Source organism: Mytilus galloprovincialis, chromosome 3 (assembly GCF_965363235.1).
Source record: "Mytilus galloprovincialis chromosome 3, xbMytGall1.hap1.1, whole genome shotgun sequence".
In the NCBI taxonomy this organism is placed as follows: domain Eukaryota; kingdom Metazoa; phylum Mollusca; class Bivalvia; order Mytilida; family Mytilidae; genus Mytilus; species Mytilus galloprovincialis.
Genome location: NC_134840.1, coordinates 29,322,559 through 29,337,101, shown reverse-complemented (window position 1 = coordinate 29,337,101; position 14,543 = coordinate 29,322,559). Strand labels below are relative to the sequence as shown.

Here is a 14,543-nt window from a genome sequence, read left to right as displayed (position 1 = left end):
CATGTTTAGTAGATAAAATGCATAATTAACTGTTGAATGTATAAATAAATAGATTGTAAAAAAAAAGCTCAATTTAGAAAAACAACACACAAATGATATTTATTAATCAATTTCAATTCAATTATATGGCTACTTTTCCTTTGCATCAACGAGCCACCTAATAATGCAGGGACTTCTGTTCTTAGATTTAAAATCGATTTCATTTGAACTCTTTGTAATATTGTACTTAATTAATTAAATGGTGTTTTTTATATTTTCAGAAGAAAGATTAGAAGCTGAAGCAGTAAATGATATTGCAGTGGAAAATAAGATCCCTGATGAGATTAATCATCTACAAGAATCACCTGACAGGATTTCAAGTGAGAATGTCCTGACAGACTGGATTATCAGACCTATAGGAACATCAGATATATGTGTTGATGGTAAAAAGAGGTATTGATCAAAACCAATGTCTAGTTAACTGATATCTCAGATTTACCTACCTGTATTTCACTTATTTGAAGTTTTTGTCTGGCTGTGGCATGAGCCTTTGGTCCTTGAACTCTTTTTCTTGGCTCAATAACTACTAAACATTTATTTTTTGTATTAAATGATATTTACAGTTGATATGCTGCTGTATGGCGATTTAATTCATAACCCATAATTAATAGAGACCTAGATATCCTTGTTTTATGACTGTCAAATTGTCGTCATTGTCAAAGGACAATTTGACAATCTATATTTTGACTTCTCATTTTTGCTCTAATTTGTTGTAAAAAATATGTTTTAAGTATAAATTTTTGGAATCAGAATATCTAATTGTATCAGATATTAATGTAAAGTAGTAAATTATCTTTCTTATTTCAAGCCATAACCATAAAGTAAAGGAGGCTATTATGTAGCACTGGATACATTTAACTTGAAGTAGCTGATTGTCTCCCTTATTTCATAAAATATGATTTTGAAATCAGTGTTAGATAACCTATCTTCTGACAACGATATTGATTCTTTATGAGAAATTTACTGTATTAGTTTAAGCATATTTATTTATAGTGGATTGAGAAACAAGTTATTACAACTTATATTAATCACTTTCCTGTTTACTGTTTCATTATCATCATGTTAATTTCCAGGTGACTTGATCCTAATTAAATTTCTTAACAATTGTTTTTTTTTATATTATATCTTTTTACAGTGGTACAGAAGAATACTGGCATAGCACTGCTATAGATTACATCATAGACAAACGAACATTGGTAACAACCTCAGGGACTGTCTATAAAATACAGGGTCAAATATCACAGCTTGACATGTTAGAATCAGGTATCAGATTACTGCAATATATTTGCTTGTACATGTACACATTTACATATTGATTTACAAGAAACTTTTTTTCAGGGACTTTATTTTTAACAAGATGTAAGATTTAGATATTTCATTTAAACTCTTTCAGATAAGGAATGCTAGTTTGCTTACATTTTAGTTTATTTTTCTATAAAAAAAAAACATGCCTAAGTTAATGGGAGAGTTAAGGAGGCTTGCGGGTTCAACAATTTCAGCAAAAAAATTAACATTTGGTTTTTCATTACAAATTTTATTTTTTACACTATCAGTTATTACTTTATAATATGGTACAAAAATCAACCAAAAAAATTGATTCGGTTTGGCCCCAGATGACTTTTAATATGTTTATATCATTGGAAAAGCTCCAAATTATCTCCCTTTGCTGCAAAAATGCAATTTTTTTGGCATTCAAATTGAATATCTTTTTTAACTCATCTGTGACCTATATTTTTAGCTCACCTGGCCCATAGGTTTACAAAATATTTTCCTCTGTGTAACTAAAGGGCCAAGTTTATTATAGATAGAGAAAATTGTAAGTAGCAAGAATGTTCAGATAAAAAATATAGCTAATCCTATATTACAAAAAAAAATTGATTTATACCCGTGAACCCCTTAAATGACACAAAATTGAAAAGAAATGATTTAACTTTTCAACATGCCAAAATAATGTCTTACTACAATAAAAAGTAGTGTAGTCCACTTTTGTGAGCATTCCAAGCTTTTGTAACACAATCAATCTGCATCTCTTGTTATGTCCCAGTAATTGAGCCATTGGCTTTATTTTGGTTCCCTTTCCTCTTTATATGGCTGATTTAGTCAGTACACACTTAAACATTCTACATAGATAAAATGTTAATAATGCATACTTCTTTGAGGTTGTTGAATCAGTTTTCCTTACGCATACAAACCCATATAAAAAAAAACGACTTTAAAATTATATGGATCATATTTTTTTTATTTTTCAGGATTTTCAAAGAGAGTTATTAAGAAGTTTATTAATGGTTTCCCTAAATCTTGGAAGATTTATGTAAAAGAACATCTCAATGGTTTAAGTAGACGTAGGTGAGTTCATAGTACATTTTAAGAGTGTTAGGGAGCAGAGGGATTATTAGTTCACTATTGCCAAAACTGAAGATGACTTTAGGTTTGGACTTTGTCCGTCATCAGTTTCCATCTTTTTTTGTCATGCTTAAAGATATTAATTTGATATTTGGTATATAGTTTTATCATGACCAGTTACAGATCAAGTTTGAATTTTGTTCTGGTCTTTAGATTTTTTGTACAGAGTTATGGTCCCTGGACTTAGAAACTACTCAAAAGATATCAGTTTTCTGCACTTTTTATACGACCGCAAAAATTGAAAATTTTTTGGTCGTATATTGGTATGATGTTGGCGTCGTCGTCGTCGTCCGAATACTTTTAGTTTTCGCACTCTAACTTTAGTAAAAGTGAATAGAAATCTATGAAATTTTAACACAAGGTTTATGACCACAAAAGGAAGGTTGGGATTGATTTTAGGAGTTTTGGTCCCAATATTTTAGGAATTAGGGGTCAAAAAGGGCCCAAATAAGCATTTTCTTGGTTTTCGCACTATAACTTTAGTTTAAGTAAATAGAAATCAATGAAATTTTGAGACAAGGTTTATGACCACAAAAGGAAGGTTGTGATTGATTTTGGGATGTTTGGTTTAAACAGTTTAGTAATTAGGGGCCAAAAAAGGGCCCAAATAAGCATTATTCTTGGTTTTCGCACAATAACTTTAGTATAAGTAAATAGAAATCTATGAAATGTAAACACACGGTTTATAACCACAACGGGAAGGTTGTGATTGATTTTGGGAGTTGAGGTCCCAACAGTTTAGGAATTAGGGGCAAAAAAGGGGATGAAGAAAATGCATAACCTCCGATTTTTTTGAAGAAATTACCACGGACCTATAACATATCAATCTATTTGTTCAAAAATTTTCGTGTCTGCCCTTCCATTATGTTACTCAAGAAAAAATTCCTAAAAATGGGTAACAATTGTATCGAAAAGAGAAAATCGAGTGCACCTTTTTATGTTAGGGCGTGTTTGAGTTGAATATTTTGTCTTGATATTGACAAAGTAAGATTATTTCATACATTGTCTCGCTTCAGATTCTATTATTTTTATATATCAAAGCTACAGATTGACTTTATAACACAAAAAAATAACAGTACTTTAAGATGAAATATATGGGTCAAGTGAAATACCTGAGTGAGTCACAAAAACAGAGAAGGTGTGTTCGAATAGCTATTTTTTAATGAAAGTACTTGATGACAGTCTTTCAAGTTGGATGATGAAAATGCATATCTTTGAAAAAATATAATTTTTTGTGTGTGAAAACTAGGGTTTATAGTCTTTATACACTAAAAGAATCTAGTCTGCCCTTCCACGAAATTTTAATTAGAATTTTTTTAAATGTTTATGAATTTTCGAAAATTCCACCTGACAACCGATCAGACAATAGTTTTAAGTTGAATCAATGCAGACAAGATCATTAACTGATGCTCATTAGCTAGTTGATACATTTGTCTTTTAAAATACAACTGATATATAAGGATCGTAATGGTGCAATGTGGATAAATTTATCGGTTTCCATGAGCAAAATTGGTAGCGCGTCATCCCTACAATGGCTTCCATTTCTACGATTGTAAAAAATGAACTGGCGTAATGGGGAGATAATTCTGACGAAGTAGGATCCTGACTGTGTATGTAGATTCTTAAGTTTTGGTCCCGTTTTCAAATTGGTCTACATTAAGGTCCAAAGGGTCCAAAATTAAACTTAGTTTGATTTTAACAAAAATTAAATCCTTGGGGTTCTTTGATATGCTGAATATAAAAATGCACATAAGATTTTTGGTTATTGGTCCAGTTTTCAAGTTGGTCCAAATCGGGGTCCAAAATTAAACTTTGTTTGATTTCATCAAAAATTGAATAATTGGGGTTCTTTGATATGCCAAATCTAACTGTGTATGTAGATTCTTAATTTTTGGTCCCATTTTCAAATTGGTCTACATTAAAGTCCAAAGGGTCCAAAATCAAACTAAGTTTGATTTTAACAAAAAATGAATTCTTGGGCTTTTTTTATATGCTGAATCTAAACATGTACTTAGATTTTTGATTATGGACCCAGTTTTCAAGTTGGTTCAAATCAGGATCCAAAATTATTATATTAAGTATTGTGCAATAGCAAGAAATTTTCAATTGCACAGTATTCAGCAATAGCAAGAAATCTTCAATTGCACAGTATTGTGCAATAGCAAATATTTTCAATTGCACAGTATTGCGCAATAGCAAGAAATATCTAATTGCACAATATTGTGCAATAGCAAGAAATTTTCAATTGGAGTTATCTTTCTTTGTTCAGAATAGTAGTTGAATCAACTTAATTCATTGTTTTATACAATATACAATGTATATTCACTTTTACTACCAACAAATCTTTACCATTCAGTGATAACAAGCACTTTATTTTACATTTTAATATTTTATGATGTATTTAAAAGAGTAGTTATTGTTGCAAACTCCATTAGATTTTTGAATTGATATCAGTTTTGGAAAAAGGGAAAGGGGGATGTGAAAAAAAAGGGGGGGGTTAAATTTTTCTCATTTCAGATTTCATAAATAAAAAGAAAATTTCTTCAAACATTTTTTTGAGAGGATTAATATTCAACAGCTTAGTTAATTGCTCAAAGGCAAAAAAATAAAAATTTAAGTTCATTAGACCACATTCATTCTGTGTCAGAAACCTATGCTGTGTCAACTATTTAATTTTAGATTTAAATAAGTTTGAAGAAGAAATCTTTAATTGATTTATAAAATCTTGACATTTGTTTTGTGTAAAAAACCCATATAATGTCAAAAATTTGATCACAATCCAAATTCAGAGCTGTATCACGCTTGAATGTTTTGTTCATACTTGCCCCAACTGTTCAGGGTGCGACCTCTGCGGTCGTATAAAGCTGTGCCCTGCGGAGCACCTGGTTTGTCATTTTGTTCCCGTACAATTAACTTTGAATGAATAGGGGACTATATATTGCCATGTAATACTCTCAGAATGCCTGTATATATTGTTAAGGAATCAAATACAGTTTGTTAGAATCATTAAAAAAGAAAAAAAAAAACATCATAAAACAGTTATATACAAGATACAAGCAACAATTTTAAAAACTTCAGCTACAACTTAACAATAGTTTAAAGTTAGATTTTAATCTACTGTGAAAGTATTTTTATTCCTGGGGTACCAATTTTCGTGGTTTCCGTGGATGAATTTATCCACGAATTGAAGTGTCCAACGAAATAAAACAACCAGTGTCCAAATCAAGACATGGAAAGATCCCCATTGGTAGGTTTGACTGCTGATATGATCTAGAGAATATATTGAATAATGCCAAATCTGAGAATACTTTAATAGCAGTCACAGAACTACAACCGCATGCAGGATTATACCCATTTAATCTTTAATAACCTAAACTGTTTACTTTTGATCTTTTAATTTCATATAAAATGTTTTTGATCAATGAAAGTCAGATTTCCGGTATTGGTATTCTAGTATATAAGTGTTCATTTTATATCCTAATAGTTTTCGTACATATGGGAAATAATCATTTCATGCTGGGCTTGATTTTGAAAAGAATTATTTGACAATTCAAGACATGTTTAAAGCATTTGTTTATGTTACTGTTTTCTTTCGGTGACATGTTTATGACCTAATTGACTCATTCGATGGTCTTTAATCTGTTGTTCACTTTATCATGGGTTAATTAATGTAATCACTACGATTTACACAGGTCAATGTTTACTTTGCAATTTCCTTTAATCCAGACTGTTTGTAACCTTCGTTTTCTAAAGGCTTTGATTTTTCAATTATTTTTGTTTTATTAGAAAACTAAAATCCACGAATTTTAAAACCCACGAACATGTTAGTATTGCTCAAACCACGAAAATTGATACCCACGAATTAAAGTACTTTCACAGTAAATTGATCTGATTTTTTCCACAGTAGGACAGAGCGTTATCTCACACCAAAAGCACAGAAGCCAGGGACATCTGATGTGTCGTCTGAAGGTAAGTGTGTCTTAATCTGCTAATGTAAAATATTTATTTTGTCCAGGTTTTAAAGATAATACTGTACAGGCTTTTCTCATATCAAGTATGTGGATCATGAAAATCATTATTTTATCAGTGTAATTATACCCCCAATTTAAAAAAGGTGAGGCTATACAGTTTTATCTCTGACAGTCCATCCGTACCATGAATATTTTTTGTTGCATCTTTCTCAGGAACTACATCATAAAGAATTCTGAAATTTGGTTTCAAGGTTTATATAAGACAGCTATACAGGGTGATGAGTTTTCAAATTACACTACATATTTATTTCTAATCAGAATAATGCAAATTTTTTCAGAATTTCAATATGTTATGCCATTGTGAAATTTATATTTTGTTTATGATCAAATTATTTCTGGTTTTTTTTTGGTACCAGAGCAAAGACTGACAGGGATAGGTAGTATAATTTTGTATGCTTTTCTCACAGTTCATTATGTATGTAGCTTTTATAGTAGCATAATCAAACATATATATTGCATTACAGTTTACACACCCACTGGGAAGGTGGAATTGGGTAGTTTGAAGACAACACGAAGTGGAAGAGTAGTTAAACCAACATTAGCATGGTGGGCAGGTCAGAGAGTTAAAACTTATGATGACAACACGTTTGAAACAACGTACATTTCATCACACACTCCAGAAATATTGAAAGAAATGTCTGAAACTTACAAAGTAAGTAATACATAACATGAAAATATAGGATACTATGAATGTAAAAAGCAAATTAAAACCAACAACTGAAAAGGTGTATAAAACAACACCAATATTAAAAAAGGAAACAGTAAATACAAGTATCAATAAATATTCTAGATAGCAGATATCCATCATCAGTATGATGTTAAATGAATCTTGTCAATTTATTTGGATATTGCTAAAAACTATCTGGAAAGTAATACAAATTAAAAACCCAACCATGCTTTTATAATTCTAAAAGTTGGCGCAGGTTAAGAACTTATAACAGAGAGTGCATAGATATGCATTCTAAAAGAATAGTAATATGCAATATTAGCTTGAACAATGCTAAAATTTCACAAGGGAAAAAGATAGTTATGAGGGACTTCCCGTTTTGAATTTTACTTGGAGTTCAGTATTTTTGTGATTTTACTTATAATTACAACAGATGGAATAGACATAGATTCTCAATGAATAGCACTGTTCAATTACAACTGATAAATGTATTGATTGTTTCGGTTTTTTATATTGAAGCTATTTTGTACATTTTTTAAGGTGTATATATTATTTTATATCTAGGGTTGCAAAACAGTATATTATGTAGATTGCGTACCTTTCAAATCAGCTTGTTTGTTTGTCGTAAAGGATGATAATGTCAATAACCATGTGGCCACATCATAGTTCAACTGATAAAAACAAAGTTGCTGATAAATAAACTCTTAAATCAGAAAAGTCTTCTTGTTTAATTTTTGTATACAGGCCTCTGTCTCTGTGATGGCAAAATTCGTGTTGAAAAATCTCTTCACAGTGTTGCAAATTTCCCAATAAAGATGATAGGGTCTATTGTTAGAATGATCATAGATATAAACTCCAATCTGTTATGCATTGAAATAAGGAGGATCATCCTCAACTCTTTTTGCTATGAATTTATCAAACTTTTTTTGCCATGGATTACTTTAATTTGTGGGACACTAATTAATGGGGTATTTTTGATTAAGGTACATCAATATTTAAAATATTAAATGAAGTACAAATTTTTTATGTATGCTTTTATTAAGACTTTGGCAGAAACATGAAATCAAATATACATGAAAATACTGTTTTTCCAAATTCCAGAAAAATCAGTATCCATGAAAATAAATGAATCCACAGTATATATCCTCACTTTATTGGGTTGCATTCTATAAAGGAAGTATGATGACTTTCCAATAAAATAACATGTGTTACAACAATTCATATGATATATTTATATGACAAATTTAATTTTTATTCAATATCAGGCAAGGCATCTGAGTACATCAACAAATAAACGAGCCAAAATGTATAGCAGTGACAGCTCTGCAGCTGAAAAATCTAAAAGTACAGATAAAAATACACTAGTTAAAATAAACAAAAGTGGAAAAAGGATCTTGGATAGACAGCCCAAACAAAAAAGATTGTCAGAAAAAGAAAAAAATGGAAGTTATAGTTATGACAATAAGAATGTTAGATCTCATGATCCCTCAGACTGTAGGACCACAGGGTATAGCAGAACTAGAACTTCGTTTAATAGTGCTGATGAGGATCTAGATAGTTTAGTAGAAGATTTAGATAATACTGTCACACAAGCAAAACTAAAAAGAAAAACACCTGTGGTAAGAAAAGATACATGTTACAGTCAGACAGGCAAGTCAAAAAAGACTTCTAACAAGACGTCTGATGATACATATTCAGTAGATTTAGATCAGGATTTTGAAGAGGACACAAATGTTAAAGGTCAAAAATCTAAGAAAGGTCGTAAAAGTACAGTTTCTTCAAAATCGTCTGCAGTGCAAAACAAGAATGGCAATAAGGGTACTCATTCTAAAAAACTTGAAGACCAAAGTAAAAATAAATTATCAGACAATTCCAGGTCACGTAAACTAAGAAGAAATGATCACAGAAAGAAGAACAGTATTTCTTCTGATGAAGAACCTAATGATAATGATTGTGATTTAAGTAAGAAGACTGAAAGTGTTAAGAACTCAGAAGATTCAGATTTAGAAGAGAATACAAATGTTAAAGGTCAAAAGTCAAATTTGAAATCAAAGAAAGGTCGTAAAAGTACAGATTCTTCAAAATCAGTTGCAGTGCACAATAAAAATGGTAATAAGGGTACTAATTCAAGAAAACTTGGAGAGCAAAGTAAGAATAAAAGATTAGATACTTCAAAAATGAGTGAAAATTTAAAGAAAAAAGACATAACTTCAAGGTCTTTGCGAAAAAGATCAGATGATTACAATGAAAGGATGAAGATTTGTATCTCTTCAGAAGAAGAATCTAGTGATGATAATGATTTTAGTAAGAAGACTGGCACTGTTAAGGCTAATAGAACACAAAGCAGGATTAATAAACCAGCGGAAAAGCCAAAGGATGAGCAAGTCAGTAACAAAAAGACTGGTACCAGTAAAGCAAAAGATAAACAAAAGGGTGCAAAGAACATTTCACAAAAAGTGATAGGGGAATTTTTACCATGGTCCAAACAGGAAATTAGCACTCTTAATAAGTATGTATACTGTTTACAATTGACTTAACAAGATTTGAAGCACCACAAGTAATTACTATACACATTGATACCATCAATAAAAATACACTAAAGGATCCCTAATCAAACTTCCATAATTACTGATATAAATACCAGTGTTCTGAACAGATAAGCATTAAAGTTAGTAAATTAAGTGCATAAGATTTTCCACTGCACTGTTATGGCTGAATGAATAAAGAGATGAATAGTAAATTGAACTGACCAACTTCTGTGTTCTTTTGTCATTTAAATGTGTTAAGGACATTTTCTTTCATAATCTATGCTTGAGGTTTCCTTTTCACACACAAACTGTTAACAAATACCAGCTAGTGAATTATGTGTTTACAACATATTTGTATTTTAATTTGCTGACAGTTTTTATCAAAGGCAATATAATGTATCAATTTAAGGAATAATGACCTTAGAGGTAGACAACATGATTCTATGAGTGTAGGATAGGTATTGTATTTATTCAAGGAACAAATCTTTTTGAAAAATGTTTAGATTTCTTAATAAATGCATGCTAATATCCCCCTAAAAAATCCGATTGACCATAATGTTAACAAATAGATGAAATATTACAGTGCAATAGCCAGTATACCAGGAGATAATCCCTCGTTTTGGGAGATTGTCGCGGAGAAAGTTGGTACAAGAATGAGTGAAGAATGTATTGCATGGTACTACAAAGATGTCCCTAAGTCTACAAAGAAAAGAAAAGTCAATAATACAGGTTAGTCTCACATCAAATATTTGGTATGTATATTTGTTGGTTTGCTTGCCATCAAATAGCAGACAGTTAAATATAGTATGAACTTCAGTTTGCAGATTTAACAAGTTACGAATTCGCTTAATATCTTATCCACTCTTTCATCTTGGATGTAAAAAATTCATAGGTTATTCAATCTGAGAGACTTTTTAAATCAGTCATTATCACCTGCCCTTCACCTCATTTAGTAACTATGCATGGCAGACCACCAATATTTTGTATGGGAAAAGTCAAATTTGTCAAAAATACTTTTTTACTCCAAAAATATAGTTTAATTTTTAGCTCACCTGGTACAAAAGACCAGTGAGTGAGCTAAGAACACTTTTTGTCCATCATTTGTAATTTGTTAACCATACAAAACTCTTTCCCTCCCAGTTCCAACTAGAACCTTAAACCCACTCCGTTTAGACTTGGTTTGATAGTTATCTTAATGACTATTTATCAAATCTTCTTATTTTATATACAAGGTATTTTTAATAAGCTTACTTGTATTCATGGTGTTGTTGTACATTTAATTGTTTTCTCAATAAGTGAGATCACTAAATGCTTAATTTGATTGTTTTTAGTAAAACCTAATGAAGTTAGAACTATAACAGCGGGAAAGGGTACTCTTAAAAGAAAACAACAGCTTAGAGATCTGATAGAACACCATAATGATGGCTATGAGGATGATTTATTTGATTCTACTCCATATAGGAACCAAGGCAATGTTAAGGTAAGAGATACAAAATAAACAACCAAACCTGCCATAATAGACCCATTTTTATATAGTGAATCACTGTTTATGAAGGGACAATGATAACTTTAAAAGACAGTAGGATCATAGCCCAAGAGATAACTGATATCAAATGTTTTTATATATATATTGAGTTTGTATATATAAAGACTACTCATTATTATACTTCTAAGCAAACCTAGCTATAAAATAAAAAGTCTTACAAAAAAAATTGACAATGTTGTGCAATGGAACTGTAGTTAAAAACTTTAGTCTGATTGATGTTTATTATATAACATTGCCATATCTGACATTTACAGATGACCTCTTCTCTTGTCAACATTTTTGTGAAAGAATGCAAACAAAATATTTTGTGAAAAAGGAACCTCATCATGAAAAGTTGAAAAAATCTGTTGAATGATAAAAGTTGTAATCTTGAAATTTTTTGTAGTCAAGCAATATAGACAGGTTTCTTTATGCATGTAGATTAATTAAAGTTTTATTCTACCTTTATTTAGGTACCAAAACTGATGGATGAGAGTGATGGTGACATATTTGAAGAGATGTCCAGAAAACATCCACACCTTCTCAACAAGATCTACACACCACTGACCAGGGTCCACCTTGATCCAGTCTCAGAGAAAAAGACTCCAGCTACCTCCCTAGAAAGCCCCTGGACTAATATTGACAGGTATGAAATCAACAATCGCCCACTTTTTAAAAATCTATGGATATGGGATCAGGGATGGGCACGATTACTGACAAATGTAATCGATTAATAATCGATTACATGAAGGATTTTTGTGCAATCGATTAATAATCGATTACTCAAATTTTAGTATGTAATCGATTACAATCGATTACTTTATCAAAAGTAATTACATTACTTTTCGATTACTGTCAATTACATACTTCAACATTTCAACAAAAAATAACATGAATAAAACACAATTATATTGCTCAACATTTGTATAGTGGAAATTAAGATCTTTACCAAATGCATCATTCAAAGCATTCAAAGCATTGTTTTTAAATTATAAGTTAATAGCTGTTTTTTAGATCAAATCTCTTGATGAAGATTAGAAATATTTTAAAAAATCTTGAAATTTTGACTTTCAACATAGAAGAAAGATGTTATCGCATTGCAATAATCATTTATTCATAACTACTTGTTTTTCAAAAATTTAGCTTTCTTACTGACTTAGGTTAGCTTTTTTGTTTATACTCTTTAAAAAAAATTATTTTAGCATGGTTAATTATAATGTTTAAGGAAATATACAGAACTTAACGAAAGACAGATACATATGTCTTAATTGAAATCTATTTTATTATTTCAAATCTATTTTCTTGTTTTAATATTAAAGCTCTTGAATTATTGACAAGCACATACATCCATTTGTTTCAAAAGCTAAATATAAAGTAAACATAGGTAGGGGATCTGGTTGCTCATAATGCACCTTGAGACAATAGAAAGAAATAAGACAGTTGCTTTACTCTCAAGTATTGTTGATGCATAATATTTTATCTGTACTACAAAGTGATAACATACATATTTTCCTTTGAAATAGGTTATTTTTTATCAAACTATTTTACTAAAGTAATCGAATTGTAATCGAAAAGTAATCGATGATTACATCCAAATTTTTGCTGTAATCGATTAAATTACGATTACAGATTACTGTCGATTACTTGAAAAAATGTAATCAATTACAATCGATTATGATTACAGATTACGATTACCCCATCCCTGTATGGGATTTAGGTATATTAGAAAATATAGGCAAAAATACTGAAAAATAATGTGATGTAAAGAAAAACATTGCTCTTCAGTTCATCTAGTCTGAATTAATCATAAACTAGGGGGCCAAAATTATTTGCCATCCTACTATAGTATTGGTATTTATTGCTTGGGTATAGTTTTGAGAAGAAAAAGATTGATGAAATATTATTGTTACACCAGACCTAAATATGATGTAAGCATGAATCTAACTGGACAATAACATACAATCAGGCAGGGGGGCTCAATTGGTTTTCTCTCAAAATGAATGATAATTCCTTGCACATTACAGAAAAAGAAAATGATAATACTTTTATGGCTTATATAAGAAGTAAACATTTCACTCAGACTACAATAAAAAAAAATTCAAAAATTATTATTGAAAAATATTTATAGAGCATGGCATGAAAGAACTATTTCTGAATTTATCTATATAAACTGCAAATTCATCTATTCCTAAGAAAGCACAAAATCCAGGAAATTGGTATCCAATGAATAATAATGAATCCGCAGTATTTTTTAAGATCAGCAAAATTTGTAAATTGATTAAAAATTTGATTTTCTTTGCAGGAAAGATGCTGATCATTACATCCATCAGCTGCAGAAGAGACGTCAAATGAAGGGGCGTAAAATTTTAGAAAAAAATCAAACTCCTGTCAATAAGAAATCACAAAAAGTAGGTTTTTGTTTTCAAAATGGCATGCAAATTTTCCTATTAAACAGGACAAATACTTTTATCGGTGATGAAAATTTCTGATTGGTGGGTTTTATTTGAAATACTGGTTTTGTCAAAATATAAATTTATTTAACTACAATATTGTGAAAATGAAAAAAATAAATAACACTCGTAAAGAATTTTTAAGGAACATTTGATGAATTTATGTGATGAAATTCAGATCAATATATAATTAAATGAATAGTTTCTACGTTCAATGTAATTTTCTGTAACTATGCCTAAAGGAATCACAATACTGTAAATGTTATTTCTTTAAGCAGGGGTTTTTGTCGAGCCTGCAACTTTTGTTGCAGAAAGCTCGACATAGGGATAGTGATCCGGCGGCGGTGTTAGCTCACTTCTTAAAAGCTATATATTTTAGAAGGTGGAAGACCTGGATGCTTCATATTTTGTATATAGATGCCTCATGTAAGAAGTTTCCGTCAGTCACATGTCCATTGTCCTTGACCTCATTTTCATGGTTCAGTGACCACTTGAAAAAAAAGTTCAGATTTTTTGTAATGTTAAATTCTCTCTTACTGTAAGTAATAGGATAACTATATTTAGTATGTGCGTACCTTGCAAGGTCCTCATGCCCGTCAGACAGTTTTCACTTGACCTCGCCCTTATTTCATGGATCAGTGAACAAGGTTAAGTTTTGGTGGTCAAGTCCATATCTCAGATACTATAAGCAATAGGTCTAGTATATTCGGTGTATGGAAGGACTGTAAGGTGTACATGTCCAATTGGCAGGTGTCATCTGACCTTGACCTCATTTTCATGGTTCAGTGGTTATAGTTAAGTTTTTGTGTTTTGGTCTGTTTTTCTCATACTTTATGCAATAGGTTTTCTATATGTGTTGTATGGAATGATTGTAAGGTGTACATGTCTCGCGGGCAGATG

At 30.6% G+C, this 14,543-nt stretch overlaps 1 protein-coding gene across 2 annotated transcripts in view; it reads left to right on the top strand.

Moving 5' to 3' along the window:
- Window positions 1-14,543, top strand: part of LOC143067637 (uncharacterized) — a 31,619-nt gene that overhangs the window by 12,357 nt on the left and 4,719 nt on the right. Inside the window, exons 6-15 of one of the 2 annotated variants that reach the window (XM_076241035.1) lie at window positions 261-432; window positions 1,175-1,302; window positions 2,289-2,385; window positions 6,350-6,411; window positions 6,938-7,125; window positions 8,406-9,649; window positions 10,252-10,397; window positions 11,000-11,148; window positions 11,667-11,839; window positions 13,496-13,601. In XM_076241035.1, the coding sequence (XP_076097150.1) occupies window positions 261-432; window positions 1,175-1,302; window positions 2,289-2,385; window positions 6,350-6,411; window positions 6,938-7,125; window positions 8,406-9,649; window positions 10,252-10,397; window positions 11,000-11,148; window positions 11,667-11,839; window positions 13,496-13,601 (2,465 nt within the window). Of the gene's footprint in view, window positions 1-260; window positions 433-1,174; window positions 1,303-2,288; window positions 2,386-6,346; window positions 6,412-6,937; window positions 7,126-8,405; window positions 9,650-10,251; window positions 10,398-10,999; window positions 11,149-11,666; window positions 11,840-13,495; window positions 13,602-14,543 lie in introns of both variants that reach the window. The other variant, XM_076241034.1, reaches the window with a different exon arrangement.